The 23,956-nt window shown below is 41.5% G+C and overlaps 1 protein-coding gene across 1 annotated transcript in view; it reads left to right on the top strand.

Annotated features, from left to right (window-relative positions):
- itga9 (integrin, alpha 9) overlaps positions 1–23,956 on the top strand; it is a 59,469-nt gene that overhangs the window by 7,108 nt on the left and 28,405 nt on the right. The window contains exons 4-15 of the mRNA XM_061690683.1: positions 791–914; positions 5,949–6,016; positions 8,624–8,753; positions 8,834–8,919; positions 9,006–9,068; positions 9,451–9,588; positions 9,896–10,001; positions 11,209–11,303; positions 12,440–12,530; positions 12,858–12,903; positions 12,994–13,145; positions 14,879–15,039. Of these exons, the coding sequence (XP_061546667.1) occupies positions 791–914; positions 5,949–6,016; positions 8,624–8,753; positions 8,834–8,919; positions 9,006–9,068; positions 9,451–9,588; positions 9,896–10,001; positions 11,209–11,303; positions 12,440–12,530; positions 12,858–12,903; positions 12,994–13,145; positions 14,879–15,039 (1,260 nt within the window). The remainder of the gene's footprint in view (positions 1–790; positions 915–5,948; positions 6,017–8,623; positions 8,754–8,833; positions 8,920–9,005; positions 9,069–9,450; positions 9,589–9,895; positions 10,002–11,208; positions 11,304–12,439; positions 12,531–12,857; positions 12,904–12,993; positions 13,146–14,878; positions 15,040–23,956) is intronic.

Consider the following 23,956-nt stretch of genomic DNA (forward strand, 5'->3'; position numbering starts at 1 on the left):
ATCTCTGCCTTCCCTTTCCGCTCCCGAGCCAGTGCTGTCAACATAACAAACAAGTGTGCGCTCACAATTGGGTCTTCTACACGGAGGCAACCAATCAGAGGAAAGGGGGCGGTTTTAGCCAAATATGGACAAAGCAGATACAAAATTGGGTCAAACAGAAGTAGCTATCAGAGGGGCCTTTTCTGGACACTGAATACTTGTGAACCCGGGTCCTCAGAACAGTAAGGCAGACGTCTTACCGGTGCCGCGAGACTAGAATAAATCAATACAATTTCATGGACCATATATTACAATGTAGATGGTAAACGTAGGTCCGTGCTTCTGATGGTGTTCAGGCCAGCAGAAAAGGCCTCGCTGGACCTGACTTTCTGCCATTGGCACTAACATGAGTGGTGTCCTGGCGGGTCCACCAGTATTATAGACCATTAAAGATGACCCAGGGTCATCATAGCAGTGAACGAGACACTATTCTCCCGATTACAAGCCAGTGTACCATACAAATGATTTCAATGTTATTTTAAGGTCAAATTTTTGTTGCTTTAGGCTTTTGTATTCCTTAAATTAGATACAATTCCTCCTCACTGCATGTTGCATGCTGTGAGGGCTGCATCTGAGCTATGCACCCTGCAGAGTGGAACTTCCGCCTCCATTGAAGATGGTTCCACATCCTCCGAGACCCACTGACTCCAGCCCAGCGCGAGAGTGTCTTGAGCAAATACAATGCGGTCGAGGTCAATCTGCTTTCTGTACCCAGATTAAAAAAGTAAAAGTTGTATTTTATTTCCCGCAGGCCTGCGCCCATCGCTGGAAAAACGTCTACTATGACTCGGAACATATCCTCCCGCATGGATACTGCTCCATCATCCCATCAAATCTCCAGGGCAGGACGCAGCCGCTCATCCCATGTTATGAAGGTATCGTGGACCACATGACATGTTATAATTTCAGATGTTGTCTCTTTTACATGGCAGAGGCAGCCCACCTCGTTTTATTTAAAACAACAATTCTTCTCATCTTGCAACATGGAAGCGAGCCCATAACATTGCACCATTATTTTACTCATTAAAAGTAAAAGGCATAGCGTTAAATAAAGTGGACCCTCCAAATGCAAACACGAGTCTTCCAAGTTGTTCCAATTTAAAAACAGTGTTTACTGCATTAATTCTCCCCAGGTCAAACCGTTGCCATGACCTACACACACAAATGCTCCCCTAAATTAATCCCCTAAACTTAGCCTCACACGAACCAGCCAATATTTTACAATATGCATAAACATATATATTGATATATAATTATACATAGTGTACAGAACATCAAGACACAAGATAGAGCATTGTTGGAATGTCAGTCCTAAGTAAATATTTTAACATAATTGATTTATTCTTTCAAACGTTATTATTAATATGTGCAGTTGCAATGCCTTGATTTTAGTGAGGTTAGTACAGAGCCATTGAATGCAATTGTACTAATAATTCCTTAAATTAAAAGGTCTTAAATAATACAGTATGAGATGCTCAATATGAAATAATCACTAAAACTTAACGTATTATAACGTGAATATGTGAGGCCAGTGCAGGTTCTGACAGGGCCGCCGTAACTTGGCTCATGGTGGTCTGATAGGCTTAATGTTGGACCTTGAGCACCGTGATTTTATTGATCACCACAAACACACACACGTTACAACATGTTACATCAAATTAGAATAGTAAAGTCCAGCAGGCCATATCAAATGTTGGGGCTATGACAGGAAAAGCTAGGGAGTTGGTTAACATGATAATTAGAAGAAAGTTAGAAGTGTTGTGTGTCCTGGAGAGCAGGTGCAAAGGCAGTAAGGCTCGTAGAAGCTTAGGGGCAGTGTTCAAATTATGTTACTAATGGGAAGAGAAATTGAGTAGGGGTTATTTTAAAGGAAGAATTAACAAAGAATGTCTTAGAGGTGAAAAGCGTGTCAGATCGAGTGATGAGTCTGAAACTTGAAATTAAGGGTGTTATGTACAATGTAATTAGTGGCTATGCCCCATGTATGTTAGACTCGTACAGGACATGCACGAGGGCAGCAGAACAGTGGTGAGGTGTGCTGTAGACTTTAAATACTTGGGGTCAACAGTCCAGAGCAATGGTGAGTGTGGTAAGGAAGTGAAGAAATGAGTCCAACGGGTGGAGGAAGGTAGCAAGTGTGTTATGTGACAGAAGAGTCTCTGCTAGGATGAAGGGCACATTTTAAAAGACAGTGGGGAGGCCAGCCGTGATGTACGGATTAGAAACAGTTACCCTGAAAAGACAACAGGAAGTAGAGCTGGAAGTGGCAGAAATGAAGATGTTCAGGTTCTCTCTAGGAGTGACCAGGTTGGATAAAATTGAAATTAGGTCATCAGAGGGACAGCCAAGGTTAGATGTTTTGTAGACAAAGTTAGGGAAAGCAGACTTCGATGGTTTGGCTACATCCAGATGTGCCATTTGTAAAGCTGCTCACGCCAAAAATAACATCAAAATTTGGTCACATTTAGCTTCAAAACATGTTTAAAAAATTGGTGTGAATTTTCCAGAGTTACTTTTCAGCACATTTAAAACAATATTTGTCAACTTATAGTTGAATCCAAATATTAAATGGCACACCGAAATCTCAAATTTAAATGTTAAATATATATTTAAATATAAATCTTCAATCAAAATGTCAAATATATATGTAAATGTTAAATATATAGAAAATATTTATATGTAAATTTAAACAATTGTTATATATATATATATATATATATATATATATATATAATGTTAAAATCTATGTCTAAATATAAATCTTAAATTTATATATAATTATTAAAACTAAATGTTAAAATATATTTAAATGTTAAATTCTAAATCTACAGGTTTTCCGTCGAACTAAATATTAGGTAATATACAAGTCTACACTGCCAAGAAATGAAAATACCAAAATAAAAGCTGTGTGTTTTTAGTGTCAAATAACAACATAAAATATATATATATATAAAAAACACATCTTACACGTGGAAAATAGAGAATTGGAAATATATTATCACTCCCTGAAATAACAAAAGTTATGGAAACTTTATTTGACGAGTACTTTGAGTGTTTAGTGTCAGTTTTATGAAGAAGTGTCGCATGGAAGTCGCGGGGCGGGAGCCTGGGAAGCAAGGGGAAGAAAAGAGAACCAGCCAGAGACTGGTGCTTCCCACTGGCCTGCCCGCCTCAGAGTGCTTACTCGCCGTCCGCAAGAAAGCGGACGTCTGCCCTGCAGGTGGATTTGGAAAAGCGGGATGAGGGCAGAAAAAAAGACCTGTTGCTGCTGCTGTGGTTCTTTTATTCGGGCATTTCAGCAGGAAGTGCCCCACCCTTCCCTCCTTCCCTCCCTCCTTGATTTATACTTAAATTTACATTTATGATATATATATATATATATATATATATATATATATATACACACACACACACACACACACACACACACACACACACACACACACACACATATATATATATATATATATATATATATATATATTTTTTTTTTTTTTTAACATTTAAATATACAGTGGGTACGGAAAGTATTCAGACTCCCTTAAAAGTTTCACTCTTTGTTATATTGCAGCAATTTGCTAAAATCATTTAAGTTGATTTTTTCCCCTCATTAATGTACACACAGCACCCCATATTGACAGGAAAAAAACTTAATTGTTGAAACTTTGGGAGATTTATTAAAAAAGAAAAACTGAAATATTACACAGCCATAAGTATTCAGACCCTTTGCTGTGACACTCGGGTGCTGTCCATTTCTTTGATCATCCTTAAGATGGTTCTATACCTTCATTGGAGTCTAGCTATGTTTGATTATACTGATTGGTCTTGATTAGAAAAGCCACACACCTGTCTATATAAGACATTACAGCTCACAGTGTGTGTCAGAGCAAATGAGAATCATAAGGTCCAAGGAACTGCCTGAAGAGCTTAGAGACAGAATTGTGGCAAGGCACAGGTCTGCCCAAGGTTACAAAAAAAATTCTGCTCCACTTAAGGTTCCTAAGAGCACAGTGGCCTCCATAATCCTTAAATGGAAGACATTTGGGACGACCAGAACCCTTCCGAGAGCTGGCGGCCCAGCCAAACTGAGCAATCGGGGGAGAAGAGCCTTGGTGAGAGAGCTAAAGAAGAACCCAAAGATCACTGTGGCTGAGCTCCCAAGATGCAGTCGGGAGATGGGAGAATGTTCTACAAAGTCAACCATCACTGCAGCCCTCCACCAGTCGGGGCTTTACGGCAGAGTGGCCCGACGGAAGCCTCTCCTCAGTGCAAGACACATGAAAGCCCGCATGGAGTTTGCTAAAAAACATCTGAAGGACCCCAAGATGGTGAGAAATAAGATTCTCTGGTCTGATGAGACCAAGATAGAACCTTTTGGCCATAATTATTCTAATCTAATACAGTCCCAACAGTAAAGCATGGTGGTGACAGCATCGTGCTGTGGGGGTGTTTTTCAGCTGCAGGGACAGGGAGACTGGTTGCAATCGAAGAAAAGATGAATACGGCCAAGTACAGGGATATCCTGGACAAAACCTTCTCCAGAGTGCTCAGGACCTCAGACTGGGCCGAAGGTTCACCTTCCAACAAGACAATGACTCGAAGCACACAGCTAAAACAACAAAGGAGTGGCTTCAGAACAACTCCGTGACTGTTCTTGAATGGCCCAGCCACAGCCCTGACTTAAACCCAATTGAGCATCTCTGGAGGGACCTTAAAATTGCTGTCTACCAATGTTCACCATCCAACCTGACAGAACTGGAGAGGATCTGCAAGGAGGAATGGCAGAGGATCCAGGTGTGAAAAACTTGTTGCATCATTCCCAAAAAGACTCCTGGCTGCATTAGCTCAAAAGGGTGCTTCTACTAAATACTGAACAAAGGGTCTGAATACTTATGGCTGTGTGCAGATGTTGTTTCCATGTAGACTTACATGGAAAAAGATGACACGCTGTGGTGACCCCAAATGGGACAAGCCGAAAGGAAAAGAAGTAGTCGTAGTAGACATTGTGTGTTTATTCAACTCACTTATTTTATTATTGTTCACTAACTGTTGGTTTATATATTTAAGCACAGTAAGTGAGTTTTGTGTTCTGATTTATGACCTGCCTCATTGTCGCAAAATTGTGGAATCTAGTGCGTAATGCATGTCATTGCTCTTTGAAGTAAAGAATATCATCATGAAAGCCACAATGCCTCATCATCGTCGTCTGCCCAAAACATGGCAAAGTGACTAGTGGGAGAGGCAATGTGACTAGCCACTGCTGAAATCCACCAGCGTGCACTAGTGGCCGGTGTTTACGTAAACCCTGATAAGGACCCAAGGGCATTTAGATTGTGTTTTTTTCTTAAACCCTCAATCGTGTTGGGGACCAGCTTGTTTACTACCTGTGAGTGTGCGATAACATTTTTGTCATGTGATCTGCGTGCATTGAGCTGTCACAGAGCCACACGTCTCCTTTTGAGCCTCTGAAAATAGGTAGAGTGAAGTGTGATCTCCCTTCTGCAAGTCCAACAAAAGTACACTTTGATTTGATCCATGCCCGCTATTCCAAAAAGATAGAATGCATTTGTACTGCCAGTGTCGTTTACTGAGTCTCACGTCCTTCCTTAACTTACGATTTGCAGCAGTGGCAAAGCAAGACTTGTGATTTGTGATATATTCAACTTACTGTGCACTTTCGGCTGATCCATGTTGAGCTTTTTTTGTAACCTGAGAGCGTCCCCCTCAAAGTGAGTGGTCTGGTTGGATGTTGCACGTCTCCTTTCTGCCTACGCTCTGCTCCCCCAGATTCCTCTTGGATGTGACTAGCTCCTTGACTAGCTCCATATGGAATGACGAGAGAGAAAACTCCAGTAAATGTTGGATCACGCACACAGTGAAATAATTTGTGGTTTGTTTTTTGTGTCCAGATTATAAACAGAAGTATGGGGAAGAGCACGGCTCCTGCCAAGCTGGGATAGCGGGAGTTTTTAGAGAGGTCAGTAACAGTACTTGTTCATCTTCTTAATCTCCCTAACACATACAATGGACAAATGATGTGTATTTAATGTTTTCATAGTGTATACTTAAAATGACTCCTTGCCTAATTGCTCTCCTCAAAGCGTTCTATTTGAACACTGCGAAAGTCAATTTTTGCTCCTTGACTCTGTGGGATCTTGAGAATATATTTCGTGTTTGCTGACTAGGTCTTTTAAGATGTGAAATGAAATGTGGAAATCGAACTTGTAAGATAATAACACATTCATGTTGCCTGATCACTGCCAACTTACAGTATCCAGTTTCCATTGGCTGCAGCAGCCTCTATTCACCTATGGGGTACTTCCAGGAGATAAAACGATGAAGAAAACACACGTTTCCCTTTTTTCAATATAGCGGGGTTGCAATACTGACCGATGACATCATCCACTGTCGCACAATAGCTTTTTGTACAGCACTCCATCCTTAAACAGCCGCAGTGAAGCCCAAGTGAGCAGAACTGATGAGGTCAAACTGCTTCTATCTGTGAAATGTACTGTCGTGTGCATATAAGGTATACATTAAAATGTGACCAACAGAGGCATTAAGTTTTCTATACATTGACAATATAATTCTTTCCTGGTGCTTAGAAGCAGTCAGTCTCGAATTGCAATCACATTCAATTTAGGCAGAGGCGATCATTGACGTCTTCGTTTGAAATAAATGTTACTCCCATAGATGATAAAATGTGATGTTTTAAATCATCTCAATTACTGTACATACTTGTTACTGGTTGAAGCGCGGTACTTACAATTCTTAACAGTCATACACGTGTAAAAATAAGCTCACCAGTTAACTATTAAGATGCTATGGTGAAAACGTATTGCATTGTATGTCATTTAAAAAAATAAAATGGTCAAACAAGTGTAAAAAGAAGCTAACCACTAAAATGTAAACAACAATAATACACTCTGCCTTAGCATTGCTAATTGGCAAAGCATTTTCCCCAAAACTGACGAGATCCAACAAAAAATTCGGAATGGCTGATTCAGTTCCATAGAACACAATATACAGATTAATCAGTGTACATGCAGCATATAGATCGAAATATTTACTGTAGAATATTACACGGATTTCAATAGAAACAGAAATAGATAGATTTTGGATGTAGATGTTGGTATGCCTGAGCCAGTTGTTCTGAAGATGGGTCAAAATTGTTAATATTAACTTCATATTAATATTAAGTGTTATTATTAGTGTTCAATATTAACACATTTATAAGAAAAGCGTGTTTTTCCAATGAGAAATCTGGAAGCAGTAAAAACACAGCTGCCAGTGGAAAGCTGCTTGAGCATTTTTTCGATATCCCTGATATCCAGCTCAAGGTCCGTATACTAGTATGCTGTTTGTCTTCACTTGTAAGACAATTCAGCGCATTAGTAGAACGACTGTGTCTTAAGAGTAAAGGTTTTTCCATTACTGTATGTCATTTCTGCATACTAGTATGACAACCTCGGCATACTAGTAGGACAACTACATGTTACTACATGAGGCAAAACTACTAGTGGGTATTTTGGTGCTACTAGTAAAGTTCAGGAGGCTACTAGTGTGTGACACATGCCTACTAATTGGACGAATAGAATAATAGAAGTGTTATAAATGCAGCACAGTAGTTGACTAGTAAGGTTTTATTGCGTACTCGTAAGCCAAAAGTGGCAGGAATAATGGGAAAAAACAGTTACTAGTATGTTCGATTAGTGCGCCCTATTCTTTCTACTAGTGTGCTGAATTGTCTTACTTATGAGGTCAAAGAGTGTACTAGTACATGGACCTTTAAGCTGTATATCAACTAAACGCTCAAACGGCTTTCCATAGCTATCAAACGTTTTGGCCACAACTGTACAATTTTTGTTTTTATTTTAAATGACTATAGAAAGTGTGGTTTTAAATTATAAAAGCGACATCATCAAACACTTCTATCAACAAAGGATCACTGTTGAGCTGTTAAGGCATTTGAATGACACTCCACCCCCCACCAACAAGCCTTCACTCCTGAAAGAATGTATGGAATTCTTTGAAAAGATGTCCAACTGTTAAATGTTAACCTTGTCTGCACCAAGATCCAGAGGCTCACCGGTCGCCAGATGTTTGGCATCTGTGAATGATTGCTATGACTGTGTGTACCTGTGACTGGGCTACCATAACCTGGTGTCGTTGGTGACACAATAGAGCAGGATGTTTTTTTTTTCTTGTACCTTGTTGAAAGTTTGCGTGGAGCCTAATTGGATAAAAGAAGAGAGACTGTAGAAGCATTTGAAATAAATCATGTGGCCTCTCTTAATTGTCATTTGCCGGTCCCTGCTAGAATGGCATCAAACTGTTACAGCGCAAAGCCGTGACTAAAGAAGTCATCCTTACAGCTGTCAATTTTGCGCGGGCTCCGCATTCCTAGTCACGCTTCTTGGCCTCTGACTGGGTGGTTTTGCAGCAGATAGCGTACAACCGGCTGTGGCCTTCGGTTAACCAAAATTCCACCCTGCAGGACTTTTCAACTTTCGCTGTGCAGATGAGGTAATTCACAGCCACAAACAGAAGTATCTGAATGAACGTGGTGGGGGTTCATTTTCAGGAGCTGGTGGTGATGGGTGCCCCTGGGTCGTACTACTGGACCGGGACAATTAAGGTTTACAACCTGACGTCTGACACCTTCTACAGTCCAAACAAAGATGATGTTGACTCCCACAGATACAGCTACCTTGGTGAGAGGCTGTTAATAAGAATTAGTGTGAATGTAAAAGCCCAACAAACCGAAGACAGCTGACTCTACCTGTGTCTGCAGGCTATGCTGTGACTGCAGGACACTTCTCCTCTCCTAATGTGATTGACATAGCTGCGGGGGCCCCTCAGCACAACGGCAGTGGGAAGGTAGTGACCTCATCTTTCTGCTTTATTTTCAAGCAGGTGCTGTTTGCAACACTGATCATGTTTTTTTTTATTTTATTTTTGCTCAGGTTTACATTTTCAAAATTGATGGTATATCTTTGGTGAAGAGTTTTCAAGCATCAGGGAAAATGGTATGACTTTAAATGTGGTTTAAATGCACTCACTGGTGTTTTAAATTACGATGCAGAGTCTGCCTTAAGGGACTATGATGCTGTTTAGACAATCTAATACTGCTATGTTTAGATCTAAGTGAACGATAACCATTCACCAAATAACTATTCAGGCAAAATTTGGGGATGAATCATTTTGGGCTCAACTGACGTGACATTTTTAAGAAGTCTTTACCTGTATAGTTTTTTTTTTATACATGTTGAGCTATTCCTTTGATATTGATGCACCTTTACAAGGCAACATATTGTACCATCAGTCAGACTGTCTGCATATGTCAATGATGAAATAGAAAAGAAATGTCTGTGATCTGACCCAATGCTCTGTGGCTCGGCTTGGTTCCAGATGGGCTCTTACTTTGGCTCCTCATTGTGTGCAGTTGATCTGAATAAGGACGGCCTGTCAGACCTGCTGGTGGGGGCACCCATGCACAGCCAGCTACGGGATGAGGGCCGCGTATCTGTGTACCTCAGCAAAGGCAATGTAAGTGGGGATCTCGTGGGTCAGCACAGTTATAGCATGTACAGTATGAGCTTCAGATTATGAAACATTATAAACAAGTCAAAAGAAATTGGTTCCACATTAGCGGGACTCTTTCTCAGTATTCACATGCAATTTCTGAAGCTATTCATTTCTAGTTATACTGCTGTTATGCGTGCAGTATTTTTCTATCACCGCATACAAGTTATTTTGTTTCGGAGCTCTGCATGATTCCATCATGAGCTTCCGTTCAACATCATGAGTCTGTGTGTCTTTATTCCTCATCACTTGCCTGCTTTTGTTGTTTCAGGGGGTGATGGAGGAGCAGATTTTTTTGACCGGGGACAATGCTTACAACGCACACTTTGGAGAGTGCATTTCCTCGATTGGAGACATCGATGACGATGGCTATCAAGGTCAGTGTAAAGTAATAGCATCACGCTCCACTTACTCCGTGGCTTTAGGGCCACCATAGGGCAGCACGGCTCAGGTGGTATAGTGGCCATGAAGTAATTGGTACTTGGTACAAAGTCCTATTTCTGACTGTGCAGTTAACTATGCTCATTGGACAATAGCAATGTATGCTCAAGATAATTAAGTTATTTTGTAAACAATTATTGCATTCACAAATAGTGCAGCTGGAAAGTACACAGCCCTATCAACGAAAAGTAATCACTTTACAGTGACTAGTCATTTTTTTCTAGTCTCTTGAGTCAGAAGTAAAATATTAAGTGATCTTGTGTGTACTTATATGTGCAATCAAGGAAGTAATTTCATTAACTTTAAATAACTACCATTGTTGGTCACGCTCATGGCACATGTAGCGTTTTTGAAAGAGTAGCAACCGGTAAGAGGTCAGAAAGTTAATAAAATTGTCCTGTTTTGTTGACTTAAAGGCAATGGCAGGCCATAAATGCAGCTCAAACTGTCATTCTGACATTCCATTAAGATGTACAAATTGTGTATTATCTTGGCTCTTACCTGGCTTTGCTCCCCGGGTTCGACCTGGCACCCTTCTCACGCAACACCATTTTCCTGTTTTGTCCGTCTCTCGGCCTGCAGCCTGGCACAGTGTTAGTGTGTGTGTGAGGGGGAGGGGGAAATGAACGCTAGCAGTTATAAATTATGTTAGAACCTATCATCATTATAAGCCTCATAAATAGAAAAGAAAGAGCCAGACTGACTGATTGACAGGGTTACCATTTAATTTCAAGGAACATCTGTAAAAATTAGATTTTTTTTTAAATAAATGCCTTGTCTAGTCATAATGAGTTAATTATTGTGTTAGCTACTTAAACGCGCCATCCCCTTTTATGATTTCTGCTTTGGTGCATTTCGCTGCATTGACGCTTATGTGGCTTTTTCTGTGGAAATGAGATACAGTATGGTAATGTTCTTTCACTGCTCTTGCCGAAGCTTTATAGTTTTGTTTCCACTCTCTCAGAGGTCGCACAACGTTTTACAGCCACTAACAACACTTAATTGTCTATTAGGAGTCTATAGCTATCTGCTTGTGGGTCTAGTGTGTACTGTCCAGCAGAAAGTAAACACACACTAAAGCCTCCATGCTTCCCAAACACAGCCTGCCGTTGTTGCACTGCATTGGCATATGTTTCCCTGCAGACGTAGCCATAGGAGCACCGAAAGAGGACGACTATGGAGGAGCTGTTTATATCTATCACGGAGATGCCACGGGAATCATCAGCAAATATTCCATGGTAAGACATTGCCATTAATGTGCACAAATGCATGTATAATGTAGGCTGCATACTCGAATTTTAGATAAAAAACATATGGTCACCAACCATGCACGTGTGTCGAATAACAACTCGAGGTAATAAAGAATTGAGAGGAGGATGCGGTCTTGGGAATTAATGCAAGTCCTCCAAAGCTTTTAACTGAGCTATGACTATTTTGACCCACAATGTGTTTCCATGCTGAAAATGACGAGCGTAATGTCCAATTTTAGACCATAATGCTTTAATTGTGACTCTGCTGAATGGTTACAACAATATCTTCACACACAGATGAGAGTGGTGTAATGTATTACAGTAATCATATTCCATCTGTGGATTAGACTGACATTTTTCATTTTGGTGACAGGAACGTGATGATTTCCTGTTTTGGGGGCTAGCATCCTGACCACGATTAGCTTAGCCTAGTGTTATACTAAAAGCGTAGGCTCGTGATATTGCTTTTGTAAGCATCTGCATTGCACGGAAGGCCTGCTCATTAGGACACATTTGTATTTGTAATTTTCTTTGGACAAGTAACACACTGGAGTGATAGGGTTTGGGATTGTCAAGATGTAGCGAACTGGCATGAAAGGTCAAATTTGTTTCATTGCTAATAGGCCAGACCATGGAAAACTAAAAATCTGATTTAAATGATATTTTAAGAGGATCGTGCAATATGAATAAGCAATAGATGGATGCAGCTGTGATGATCATGTGCGAGTGTTAGCTATCATTAACTGCAACAGTTACATTAGCTATTTTGCCTGTGTCTTGCAAGAATATGAAGCTTTATGTTGAGATTACAGTCAGGAACTAAAATATATTCATGTATTATATTGTGTATGTGTGTGTTCTAAGATATGTGTTTAGCTTTCTTCTCAAAAACATGTTTACAATAATAGTGGAGCTGAATTTGTGAAAGGCAACGTTGGGACCCTCCAGTCCATATTTTGACATGCTTTGAAAATTACTCTTTATTAATAACTGCTCTTTGACTTGACCTCAAGTTCTTTTAAATCTGTTACTGTGGAAAAACAAACACAAAGCAAAGTGGAAGTCACTCAGTGTTCATGTTAGCTTTAACTGTGTGTTTTAATGGGTGCTATCTTGTGTTACAGAAAATAACTGGGCGCAGTGTCAATCCTGGTCTCCAGATGTTTGGACAGGCAATATCTGGCAGTGTGGACATGGACGGCAATGGATACACAGGTAGGGTCATATCAGTTGGGATTGAGGTTTGATAGATTTTCCCAACCACATCATAAAATTGAAATGAAAACCTCAACAAGCAAAGAAAAAGAACATTAAATATTTGTCTTTTCAAAGTCACAAGTTTTGACTCTCATTCTCCTGCAAGCGCCTCACTATAGACTCGTGACAGATGCATTTTGTTGACAGCATTCCTCATACATCATTCAATTTGAACCAGAATGGCTCAATGACTCTTCGTTTATCAGTTGGAGGTGTCGCAAATGATGGCATATGTAAATGTCGTATGTTGCTATGATCAATCTTTGTGGCGTGTTCTTGTTGCAGATGTCACAATTGGAGCGTTCATGACGGATAGTGTGGTGCTACTGAGGTGAGGAACTGTTACACTTGAGTTTGTCATAGTCAAATGTGGCAATGTCTTTCTTTGACTTCCACTTATTGATGATCCATGTGGTGCAAGGTCCCGGCCTGTCATTACAGTGGACGTCTCCATCTTCTTGCCTGTGTCCATCAACATTTCTGTACCTCATTGCCACGAGGGCCAGCACATGAATTGCTTCAATATCACGGTCTGCATGCACTTCCATGGAAGACAACTTCCTGGACAAATAGGTGAGGATGAGAGAACACATCAGTAGGTTTCACGCACAGAGTCCATCTCCATCATATTTCCACAAGTGCCTTAACATTTAAAGAAAACTAACTAACTAACTCAGCTACTTGAAACACTTTAGAGTTGTGGCAGCTTGAGATCAACATTTTTGCACCCTGCCCCCTCTCAATTCAGCATGTAATGTGAAAATAATGTTGAAAGCCAAATATCCCATTGGCGTTTACTGGTGCTGTTGCTCAAATAAAATTCTTGCTTCTTGAACTTTTGCTGGTAATTTAAACAGAAGGAACATTTTAAACAAGGATCATGTTGAGCAATTCTGCCTGGACAGGAAGAGAGTCTGTGTGTTTAGCCTTTGCTGAGCGCGTATGGTGGCGTAGAGCGCTGAGGTACTGTCCTGTTTCAGTGTTTGGGTGTGGTCTCTCCCAGCTCCCACCCCAGGGGAGTAAGAGCCGTGTTGCATAATGACTGCGTCCTAGCTTGCCGGAATAAAGCTTTTCTGTTTGGCCTTCTGGCAAAGCGCATGGAAAGTGCTGCGCCATGTGTATGGTGACGTCCACAATGAAAGTGAGCTAATGGCTCTGCCTCGACGAGATGGAGGAAACAGAGGGGTTCGGTCCTACCTGGGTGTGTTTGCCACCCCTCCCAGTGTTTTACCAGTGTAACACCCTGTGAAGCAATTACTATAGACTGAGGCTGATTCATTCACGGTACTGGAATTTGAATGAGAAGAGGCGTGTATATAGTTTTCTCAGAAACACCAGTAACACTTGACTTTACGCTTATGATTCTTCTTCAAAGTACAGTAGTTGTTCATTTTCTCCATCACTAAAGGGGTGGAACCAACAGGGGTGTAATAAAACATACAGTACACTGCTTGACCAGCTGGAGGATTGGTTTCCTTTTTACAATGTTTTTCATCATCTTCTCACCTTAAGCTCCATTATTACACAAAGTTCTGCTTAAGTCATCTCAGAATCAAAATAACTCCTTTTATAAGCCACGTAGGATTTAGCTCCAGTCTGTGGAGATGAGTAACGATCTCAAATCACCACTACTCCGGCAAGGACTGTTGGTTCTTATTGCTCCGCTTTGTCATTGAGCTAACTTAATTAACTAATTTCCACAAAACATTCTGGAGGGTTGGGCCATGGACCAAGGACGACTCCATCAAATTTGGATAAATTCTTTGGTGAATGTTATTTCACATTTGTTCATCTTTACCAGCAAATTTTCAGAATTGTCCTAAATACTATAATTGCAAAGGCAGATAACATCTGCATTACTCGAATCCTCACATAATTGTATTCCCTTTTCCCTTTAATGGTCTATGTGCCACCAAGCTATCTTTCTTTTTATTTTCAGAGTGTAATCCATCTCTGCTTTACACTGTGGTCAAATTGGTAGATCTTCAACTAATATCTGAATTCTATTCACATTTGATCATCTAATTGGGATCTGAGGATATCTGATTCTGGTAGGTTTTTAGGGCCAAATGGGAGAAAAATGGAATTGGGTACCTTGAAGTGTAAATGCAGCCTTAATGGCAGATTTCAAGTGCAGTATGTACAGAAGGAATCTTTAGTCAGATTTTTCAGCCATCGCAGGGCCCTAGAGATCTGGGCTCTACCGATTGCCATTAAGTTTCCCAAATGGCATTCAAAAGTAAACTAAACCATTCAAAGTGTTGCCCATTGGCTTTAATTTACACTGTACATGTGATCCGGTTTAGAGCTGCTCTACAACCTGACGGCTGACGTGGATAAGAGACAAAAGAGCCTGCCTTCACGGGTCTACTTCATTCAAAGCGGCTCTCAGATCAGTCAGAAGAGCCAGCAGCTCAGCCTGGACGTCAACAAGAACGAGTGCCAGCGCTACACTGCCTATGTCAAAGTAAGTTTGGACATGTCTGGTGTTCACGTTGGCTTGTTTTCTTTGCTGCTAACTCCCTCAAATAGTCGCTCAGTTTGTTTCCCACGACGGAAACACTCATCATGCAATGTGACATTGAAACTGTTTCCCTCAGAAGTTTGTTTTTATCTTTATCTGTTTATTTGAGAGGTCAAGTGCACACTTTTCCAGTTAAAATGTTTACACTGTTTAATACAAACAAGAAAAACCCACAATCAAGTAAGCAACATCACAAAATGTGGAGGCTATGAGAATATCGGCAGCCTCTCCACCACCAGTTGCTGAGGTTAATGTTACAGTCATGCGCTTGATGGCTGGTGAAATCATGCTGTCATAGGGCTGTGTTTTCCTAGCTTCAAGTGTTTCAGAAAGAGACAGAAACAAAGTCCCCTTTGTCATCACAGTCCTTCTATTGTGTTCCGCTGTGATTAAACTTTGCAGCCACAGGGAGGGTCCACGTCCTGAGGGCACTGGCCATGCTACACTTCCTTAAACACGGAAGCCCATATTGCATGCTTGTAAATTTCATGACCATTGAGAGAGTGCACACCCGGCACTTTCTCAGTGGGAGGCTTGGCGACCTACCTCTCCTCGGTGACCTACGCTCACAGTAATGAGCATCACATGATGGAGCAAACAGCTCCTTCATCAACCTTTATATACCTTATTTAAATCCATGTTATCGTCAACTCTCTCTTGTTTTATTAAAAAGTGTATTAAAGGGTCAAATTGTGATAACATTGGAAGTTGGACAGCTATAATATCAATATTTTTTTAAAAAGAAGAAAAAAAAGTGGCACCTGGCTATGGTTTTCTGTGGGCAACCACATCAAAAGGAAAAGCAGATATGATTCATATGTACGTAACATATGATTCAAGGTGATCACAAAAAGGGTGTGTGTTCCGCTGAAGGTGAAAATCTTCATTGAGGCCTGGATGGGGAGTCACCTTCAACGAGTGAATCCAAAATGTATCACAATATTGATATGTTGTTCTTTTATTATTATTATTATTATTATTTACTAGGATTACGATATATTGATATGTCGAATAGTAAAAGTGAAAAAGCCAACTACAGTATGTGCATCTTGTGTAGACTCGGCTCTCCCAGCTGACATTTGACATTCCACAACATCTCCAACTGGCAAGCACACCCATTGTGTGTAATGTGAAAATTAGAAAATCTCTGAAAACTTATTGATTTGTCACATGTCACTGAGGCTCAAGGATAGAAGAGATAGTTGGCTGAAATATAATGTGGTGAAGTGTACAATTTGAAATGACACAGTCTTACCTATAGGTCATCCTGCACGGACAATGCCACTTTGGGTGGTGTCTAATCCAGTGTGTGTTGGCGGTATCGGAAATTACAGCACTAGCACAGGCTCAATGTCTTAGAGAAAGGTGAAGGGAAGCACACATCATTACCTGCCATGACTCTTTACTCTTTTCCAGCATGTGTTTGTCCTAAACGTTAAAGAATCCGTATTATCAGAGCGGATCGAGTTGCCCTTTCAAGGAGTCTTCCTGACCAGTGGCATCATTTATCTTTCTCACGTTTTCCCACATCCACCAGCCAGTCCTTCCATTCCCCAGAAGAGGTATGCTAATGGAAAGCATCTGGGTTCCCAGTTGCATCTTTATGGGTAGGTTGTAAGCCTCGGTCGGGAGTCATATTGTATACACTACAGTAGAAGCAAAGAATAGGGGTGAGTGCCTCCGTAGGGTGTAAGACACGTGTTTTTCATGTCAGCTTCACGTCGAAGTTGATTTATTGAGCCATGATGTGTGAGAGTTGCTGGGCATTGACTTTGAGCTATCAAAAGTAAAAAACACATAATTGCAGCTCCTCAGATTGTCTGTCAGCCCTATTTGTTGACCGAATAGATTGGTTTTAAACGCTATTTAAGCGAAACATAATAATACACTTTTTAAGTTGAATTTGTTTTGGAAATTGCACAGGACTGGAACAGACATGCTCAATTTCTACCGTCTGAGTTCGACTGAAAGTCTAGACCGGCAGCTCAGAAAATCACCAAACTTTGAGAAAACATATAACATAACAGCAGGTATGCAGAGGCTTATACTTCAGCACATATTCAGTATTACCTCCTGAAATTATGCAAGTCTTTCATGTTGACCATTTTCAACATGTTTTCGTTGGCATAGACTTGCAGCATACCAGCCGTCCAGATGGTCCATGTTTGGTTATTTTTGACTAAATAAACCGCACACTTGCTTTTGCCCCTGTTGGAGAAAAAAATAGTTTTGCACAATTATGAGTAATTAGGATTTAAATGACCAGAGGTGCTGTGTGCCTATGAGCTATGGCAAACCAAATTCTACAGTGTGATTTGGAATAATTGATATCCTTTTATGGTGTAGTGAGGTTTCAGTGTATTGTGCCATTATAAACACTTCTTGAAGGTTCAGGATATACATTTTTAATTAAAGATACCTGACTTTTTAGGTGACAACATACTGAAGTCCAACATGTTCTTGTAGGAACATTTAGTAGGAAACCCCATGGAAAGCTAAACACTATATTTGTTCAAACTGGACTATTTTCCACTGAAACAGCTTTGTTATGCTTAGTTCCGCGTGCATGCACAAAATGTAAATAACAAAAGCCTTCAATTCCAATAACACCTTGGAAACAAATATGATTCCTAATATAAACTGAAAAAAATGTAATTGATTGTAGAATTATTTGCAGGAATTGGCTAGTAGCTGATCAGAGGTATTTCTGTGCGAGCTGGATGAATGGCACTATCACCACAATGATGTGTTGGTTGTTCAGTGGTTCACATAGCTGTCTTTAATACAGCTGGCGTGGAATCGATTCCAACTCTATGCGCTCTTCACAATTGCAGAATGTTCAATGGAACAACAGGTGCAGTGTTGCATTACTTTGTGATAAACAGGCTGTCTCACTATAGCATTGTTATTATTCACTATGTCTATGCATAGAGGCTACATGGTTTGCATTGCTTTGATTCAGTTGAGTCATAGCTCGTCCTAGTAAACAAACCCTTTTAACTAATCCCTTTTAAAGGTGCTCTGCACTTCTCCTGATCTTTGCCTCTGGTCATATGTCATGCTTATGACTTATTTACGTCTTTTGCAAAATGTCCATCGTCATACGTGTCTTTTCTTCCCCATCAGGCCGTCATCGGGCTCGTGCATGTGTGCCTTGAACTCACAGAAAGAGCATTTGTGGGCATTGGCTGGTGTTTTGTAGCTCAGTTGAAGCATCTCTGTCTCCAAGGAGGAGCTAAAATAGGCCCCTAAAGCCATGCCTCTAACAGTTGTCCGTTTAATTTAGCTTGTAAAGTGTCCTGCTTGCTACATCCCAAACATGTGCACTATACTCTGGCCTATATTCCACTGCCCCACTCACATTTGCTTGGCAACAACACAGTAGTTAGAAGAACATCGTCTTTCGCTGCTGGTCACGGGGAGGATACCTCACCACTTCTCATTTTATTTCATAATCAGCTTTTGAGCAGCTGTTTTCAGGGGAAAAAAGCACTGAAAGACATTTCTGCTCAGCACCACTCAACCTACAATTAGCCAGTAACATCTATTATAAATTACCTAACGAAAAAAGTAAAGGTACATGTAGCAGCTAAAGATCTATATTCAGGATCTAGTTATGGCAAAACAGCTAAATGGGAATTGGCTTTGAACTCGCATTGACCAAGAGAGTTATGTTTCTTAACATTGTTTAAATAACTTTTTCATTTAATCAGAATCAGAATCAGAATCATCTTTATTTGCCAAGTATGTCCAAAACACACAAGGAATTTGTCTCCGGTAGTTGGAGCCGCTCTAGTACAACAGACAGTCAATTTACAGAACACTTTGGAGACATAAAGACATTGACAAAAAACAATTGTGCAAAAAGATGCAGAGTCCTCTAGCACTTAGAGCAGTTCGAATGACTAATATTGCGATAGTCCGGTGCAATGACCATTGTGCAAATTGCGCTGAGACTTCAAGGAGTGTATGGGGTTTAAAGTGACGAGTAGTGCGATCATCTGGGACAATGATGGTTGTGCAAATGTTACAGATACTCCTCAATCAGTGTGCAAATGGAGCAGATGCTACTCTGGCATGAGTGGTGCTCCTACGTTCTTTAAAAACGTTTTTTGTTTGTTTAATCTCCCCACCCCCACCGTCCAAAAGGTGAATGCAGCTTTGATTCATTTTGTAAACAGACTAATGTCTCTCATTTCATTCTCCAAACCAGTAGGCAGCATCATATACTGTAATGTGGTATGAGGTAGTTACTCTTTCTAATGATCTGTGGTCTCCACTACATTTTTTTTCCACAAGCAGGAACATGCTAATTTTCTTCTCCCCCAATCCACTAGTAGATCATATTGCAACAGTCACGTGACAGTGCTGATAAATGAGTTGTCTCCGTAAGGTGACTGCTCTGGTTTACTTCCCCATCATGTCCGGCATCTATGGTATGTGACGCACTGGGACTCCCGTATCGTTCAATTTTCCGCACTGCTGATGAATGAGGGCCTTTGGGAACAGGCGAATGATAAACTCCATTAATAAGGACCTAGCCACTTCTTATTCTCATCGCCTTGACTTATTCTTACTTTGTGATTAACAATGCTACATCACAAAAAAAAGACAGGCCATCATTAGTAAATGATCTCTCAGGTTGAACACAAATCTGCCTCTCATATGTTATGACTTTTAAACCATTTTCACAAAGGAAAAAGTAAATAATCAATTACCGCGTCAAACTGTTGCCATAATATTAATTAATATTAACTGTAAAAGTTATTTACTGTTAATAGTAGAATGTAACCTAACGTACGTATGATGACGCTGGAGTTGTTGGCCCTTAGTTTACTTAATTTGTGTATATTTGTCTTTATTTTTATGATTCGTCTTCACTTAAAACTTATTGACACTGGTCTTGGGAATAGCTGTTATAGAAAAGTCGCAAAAATCAAAAGCAATCTCTAGCGGTTTGAACTTCTGTATTCTGAATTGTTTGAGTTTAGGGGTCTCCTTCCACTGTATGTGCTTTTAGGGCTTGGTCTTTGTTTAACAAAAGCCCAGTCCAGAAGGCATTTTTTTTTAAAAAAATGTTTTTTATATATAAAGTCCAAAGTAATAATTGAATCAGTGTCACTAACCTAAAGATTTACCAGCTACCTGACTGTATGTGGTTATATGTGTTTCTTTTGTTTCTGTTTCTTTCTTGGCCCTTTTTTGTAGTGTGCATTTTTCGTTCAAATCAATCAAATATATTGATGCTTTGAAATCCTCTAATCCACTCCTTTGAGCAAGTTAAAACAAATGTTCCATGTCATTGGCACCTGGCAGCTCTCTCTTGACAGACAAACAGGAAACCCTAGTGAGAGAAAAGCAAACCAGACGTTTCTGTAACAACCTCCCAAAGAGTCCCCCTTGCGGATAAAGTCCCAGAGACGGCATTGTGTGGCACGTGGAAGCCCAGAGTCGGGGCCGCTGTCACACTGCCTGCTTTGTTTGCTGCTTTACAGACAAAGTACAGACTCGCCCAAAACGTGCAGTTCCCTTGATGCCGCCCCCTTGGTTTCATTTACCAAGAGAGCTGATACAGTTAATGTACATAGCGGGAAGGTAATCATATCCAGCTTTCTTTTGTCACACACGGCTGCACGTCAAGCATCATGTCTAAAGAATATAATTGAAATGTGCTGTAACAATATCTAGAGTGGAAAACGTCAATGGCTAATAGTGCTTTGTCCTGAAATGTCTGCTGTTTATATCACAAGGTAGTAAAGATGAATTATTCCAGTTAAATTTAGCCCGGACGAATATTTTCGTCAGGATTTCCCTACATGGTCGTGCCAGAGCGAAAGTGAGACAGTACTTCTTCAGCCTTGTTTTGGGAGTACACAGCCAGCACATTCTCTTACAGTAAAACAAGTAAAACATTTGAAGTTCTCATAAATGTGCAATCAAGTGATTAGTAGTAAGGTGTTGTTTCTACCATGGATCATTATATCAACTCTGTTCTTGCCATCGTAAATCTATCGTTATGTCTGACTGAGCAGAAGTTGCGCTGATTGGATGATTTGTTGACTTTGGCAGCTCAGCACACTGGGCAAAATGGTTCTACAAGATTTTGGCAGTGTCCTTACCACACGATGCCACCACAAGGTATCATTATGGGTGGCCAGGTCTGACCACAATGATGGGAATTCTCTAGCCATGTTTCCCCAGCCTTCACTGTAGAGGAAACACAATTGAGGAAAGGGAGCACAGTGTTGTTATCGTGTAGAGGGGGAAGACAAAAAGCTGCCATTACTTCATCACTTGGCGTCTCCAGGGCACTTCCCTGAGAGACATGGCCGTGACCGTGTTGTCATTTCCCACTTGTCTTTGTTAATGGTTGTTATATTAGATGTCAACATCATCCTCTGCTTCCTGCATTAATAGCCAACGTCTTCAGCAAAGCGAACATAAAAATGTATACGCTAGATATCTGTTTATATCCAACAGAGAGAGCTCTTGAAGGATGAATTTAGCACAATTGGGTTTGTGTGTTGCAGCTTTATCGGGGTTGGGCCCATAAATACTGTAATGTCTCCAATGACAACTGTATAGCAGAAGTGGCCAAAGGCGTTTGCATCGAGTGACGAAATCAGCTGCAGGAAGCATCTGGAGCCTTCTTCCATCACCAGGATGGAACCGTCTCAAACACAAACGCTGCACTTTTTAAGCCGCCCCTCCCTGCTGATTTATCTTGCATTTGAGAGCTGTTAGCTTTTAGATTAGCGCTTCAAAGCAATTTTCAAATACATTTAACAATTGCAACTGTGTCAGTTGAACAGTATTATGGAACCATCCACATCCGGGCAGCTTTAACTGGTTGCGCGAGTGTGGAGATAATTAGAGTCCTGTTTATGGGTGAAAGTTAATCACCATGTTGGAGGAAGTTAATTTCTCAGTCTTCAGAGGGCTCCTTTTGTAAACAACAACAGAATTTTGCCTCACTGAGTGAATTATTTTACAATGAAAGTGCCTGCTTGCATGCAAATGAAAATGTTTATTTGGATAAAATTGTTTAGTTTCCTTTTTTATTAGCTCTATGAGATACTTGCTGCAGTGGCGACCTGACTCTGTTTGATTACCCGTCGTTAAGAACACACATTGCTTCCTTAAAAGGATCCCATCTGGACTCTGCTTTTTTTTTTTTTTTTTTTTTTTTTTTTAAGTTCAATATGAGGTTTTGTTTAGTTTCTTGCACATGACTCCGCACTCATCAGCCAGGTTACTGTAAAAACAACTGAAGGGTTAAAGGTAGTAAACTGATGATGATAATGATGATTACAATGAAGAAGGGTAAGTTGGGTTAAGAATTTAGGGAATTTAGAAGCAGTAAACGTAAACCTTTTGACCAGCCCACCTCTTGGTTCTGCCGCTGTGCTGCTTCATCATTTTCAGAATTAAATCCCGTGATCCTGAATGTTCAATCATAAGGGTGTCCACACATGCACTTGGCACCAGGACACCCTAGGTCGCAGTTCGATGATCGACTTTGTGGTCGTGTCATCGGACTTGCGGCTGCATGTCTCGGACACTCGGGTGAAGAGAGGGCCGGGGCTATTAACTGATCACCTCCTGGTGGTGAGTTGGCTCCGATGGTGGGGGAAGATGCCGGTCCGACGTGGCAGGCCCAAACGTATTGTGAGGCTCTGCTGGGAACGTCTGGTGGAATCCCCTGTCAGAAGGAGTTTCAACTCCCACCTCCGACAGAACTTTGCTCATGTTCCGGGGGAGGCCGGGGACATCGATTCCGAGTGGACCTTTTTCCACGCCTCCATTGCTGAGGCGGCCGACTGGAGCTGTGGCCGTAAGGTGGTTGGTGCTTGTTGTGGCGGCAATCCCCGAACCCGTTGGTGGACACCAACAGTGAGGGATGCCATCAAGCTGAAGAAGGAGTCCTTTCGGGCCTTTTTGGCCTGTGGGACTCCAGAGGCAGCTGATGGATACCGGCTGGCCAAGCGGAATACAGCTTTGGTGGTCGCTGAAGCAAAACCTCTGGCATGGGAGGAGTTTGGTGAGGCCATGGAGAAAGACTTCCGGAAGGCTTCGAGGAAATTCTGGTCCACCATCTGTCGTCTCAGGAGGGGGAAGCAGTGCACCATCAACAATGTGTATAGTGGGGATGGGGCGCTGCTGACCTCAACTCGGGACGTTGTGAGCCGGTGGGGAGAATATTTCGAAGACCTTCTCTATTCCACCGACACGCCTTCCCATGAGAAAGCAGAGTCTGGGTTCTCTGAGGCGGGCTCTCCTATCTCTGGGGTTGCGGTCACCGAGGTCGTTAAAAAACTCCTCGGTGGAAAGGCCCCGGGGGTGGATGAGATTCGCCCGGAGTTCCTCAAGGGTCTGGATGTTGTGTGGCTGTCCTGGTTAACACGCCTCTGCAACATCACGTGGACATCGAGGACAGTGCCTCTGGATTGGCAGACTGGGGTGGTGGTCCCCCTTTTTAAAAAGGGGGACCGGAGGGTGTGTTCCAACTTCAGGGGGATCACACTCCTCAGCCTCCCTGGTAAGGTCTATTCAGGGGTGCTGGAGAGGAGGGTCCGTCGGGAAGTTGAATCTCATATTCAGGAGGAGCAGTGTGGTTTTCGTCCTGGCCGTGGAACAGTGGACCAGCTCTACACCCTTGGCAGGGTCCTCGAGGGTGCATGGGAATTCGCCCAACCAGTCTACATGTGTTTTGTGGACTTGGAGAAGGCGTTCGACCTTGTCCCTCGGGGGGTCCTGTGAGGGGTACTTCGGGAGTATGGGGTACCGGAACCCCCTGATACGGGCTGTTCGGTCCCTGTACGACGGGAGTCAGAGTTTGGTCCGCATATCCGGCAGTAAG

This window comes from Phycodurus eques, chromosome 11 (genome assembly GCF_024500275.1).
Source record: "Phycodurus eques isolate BA_2022a chromosome 11, UOR_Pequ_1.1, whole genome shotgun sequence".
NCBI classification, from domain to species: Eukaryota; Metazoa; Chordata; class Actinopteri; order Syngnathiformes; family Syngnathidae; genus Phycodurus; species Phycodurus eques.